The sequence below is a fragment of the Athene noctua genome, chromosome 21 (genome assembly GCF_965140245.1).
Source record: "Athene noctua chromosome 21, bAthNoc1.hap1.1, whole genome shotgun sequence".
In the NCBI taxonomy this organism is placed as follows: Eukaryota; Metazoa; Chordata; class Aves; order Strigiformes; family Strigidae; genus Athene; species Athene noctua.
In genome coordinates, this window is record NC_134057.1 from 11,344,474 (window position 1) to 11,346,704 (window position 2,231).

At 72.6% G+C, this 2,231-nt stretch overlaps 1 protein-coding gene across 1 annotated transcript; it reads right to left on the reverse strand.

Moving 5' to 3' along the window:
• Positions 1-1,793, reverse strand: SLC18A3 (solute carrier family 18 member A3). The gene has a single exon (XM_074924324.1). The coding sequence runs from the start codon at positions 1,791-1,793 to the stop codon at positions 198-200; it is 1,596 nt and encodes a 531-aa protein (XP_074780425.1). The 3' UTR covers positions 1-197.
• Positions 1,794-2,231: the final 438 nt, after the last annotated feature.

The following is a 2,231-nucleotide window of genomic DNA, read 5'->3' on the forward strand; positions in this document are numbered from 1 at the left end:
ACACCTTGGCAGAACGCTGAAGGAAATACTGGTTAAAAATAAGTGTAGAAGAAGAAAGCCATTACATCATGACAAAGGTTAAACTGTATATATTGCACGTCGGTACAGGAACATAATGCAGAAACGCTTTCACCCCCCCTTTTCCCTCTCTCCCACACGCCCCCCCTTGCCCCCGGGGCTGGGCCGTGGGGGGGAGCCTAACTGTACTCATAGTCTGACGAGTCCTCCTCGGACCCCCCCGCCAGGTCTCTGCGGTAGGAGTCCAGGCCGTTCTCCTCCGTCTCGCCCGCTGGCCGGAGGCTTTTGCCCACGCCCTTGCGCTCCTCCATTTTGATGGTGTCGTAGAGTCCCTTCGGTCCTTCTTCGAGGAGGATGTTCCTCTCCGAGTGAGAGGGTTTCATTTGGCAGACGTTTTTGAGGAAGAGGAGGACAGGGGCGTAAAGCACGTTGGCGAGCCCCATGCCCAGGTTGAGCTGGGCGAAGCCCATGGTGTGCACGATCTGCCCGGCCACGATGGGCCCCAGGGCGTACGCCACGGAGTAGGAGATGTCCGCGATGGCGTAGACGCTGCCGTAGACGGAGACGTGGCGCACGTCCACCAGGAAGGCCAGGGTGGGCAGCAGGGCCGTGTCCACCAGCGCGATGCCGAAGCAGATGCCGCAGAGGGGAACGATGACCTGCCCGAAATTCCTGCAGGCCGGCACCAGGCAGGAGCTGGCGCCGATGACGGCCATGCCCAGGGCCCCGTAGAACCACTGGAGGTGGGGGTACGCGGCGGCCAGCCGGACGGTGACGTAGACGCCCAGCACGTGGGGGAAGAAGGCGGGCAGCCAGGTGAGGCCCACCTCCCACTCGCTGGCCCCCATGGACTCCTTCATCCAGTTGGCGATGGTGGGCTCCAGGAAGGCCAGGGGGATGTTGCAGGTGGCCAGGGCCCCCGCCACCACGGCGACGTAGGGGTCGAGCATGAGGCGGTGGATGGGGGTCCCGACGGGCATGTTGGCCCGCGCCGCGGCGGCGCAGGGCGGCGCCAGGGCCAGCAGCAGCAGCCCGTCGAGGAGGCAGACGCAGGCCAGCACCAGGAAGGGCACCCGCTTGCCGGCGAACTCGTAGAGGACGCCGCCGAAGGGGGGGGCGGCCAGGCTGCCGAAGGAGATGCAGGCCAGCGCCGTGCCCAGGGCGCGGCTCCGCGCCGGCTCCTCGGCGTAGCGGTCGGCGATGAGGGCGATGCCGGCGGTGTCGGCGAAGGCCGAGCCCAGCCCCTGCAGGCTCCGCGCCGCGAACAGCGTCGCGTAGTTCTCCGCGAAGGCGAAGGTGGCGGTGGAGAGGAAGAGGACGGCGAGCCCGGCCAGCAGCGGCGCCTCGTAGCCCACGCGGTCGATGAGGGTGCCGCTGAGCGGGTTCACCAGCAGCTGCAGCATGGCCTTGGAGGCGAACAGCACCCCGATCTGCACGTCCTCGTTGCCCCCCGATGCCGGCGGGTACCGCGCCGGCAGGAGGCTCCGGTTGCCGCCGCCGCCGCCGCCGCTCTCGTTGCCCCCCGCGGGCGCGGACGGGCCGGCGGCGCCCCCCCCGCCGCGCATGGCCTCGATGTAGTCGGGGATGATGGGCACGATGACCATGTAGAGCATGTTGTCCAGCAGCAGCGCCACGCACACCACCAGCAGCAGGAGCCGCCGCTGCCGCCGCGCCTCCCCCATGGCGCTGCCCAGGCGCCGCCGCCGCTCGCCCACCGCCTCCGACAGCCGCGCCACGGCGGCCCGCGCCCGCCCCGCGCCCCCCGCCGCCGCCATCGCCCTCAGCGCCGCCGCCGCCCCGCCGCCGCCCGCATGGGGCACGGGGGGGCGGCCCCGCCGCCGCCTCCTCCTGCTTCTCCTCCTCCTCCTCCTCCGCCGCCGCCGCCCGAGCCGCCGCCGCCGCCGCCGCCGCCGCTCACCTCCCGGCGGCCGCCGCCAGCCCGCGCCGCCGCTGCGAGGCGGCTCCGCGGGGCCGCTCCTCCATCACCACACTAATAAGCGCCGCGCACAGAAACCCCACCCGCCCCCGCCACCGCGCCCCCCCCGCCGGCCCGGCCCCGCGCCCCGCCCCGCCGCACCGGCCGCGGAACGGGGGCTGCGGGGCGGGGGAGCCGCCGGGCCCTGCCCGCCCCCGAGGCTGCGCCTGGCGGGGGGCGGCGGGGAGCCGGCCCCGCCCCGCGGCCCGGGCCCGTCGGCGCGGCTGTCCGCGGAGCC

What these genes read in the sequence shown, in the direction of transcription:
- SLC18A3 (XM_074924324.1), bottom strand. Translation starts at nt 1,793, where the DNA reads ATGGCGGCGGCGGGGGGCGCGGGGCGGGCGCGGGCCGCCGTGGCGCGG.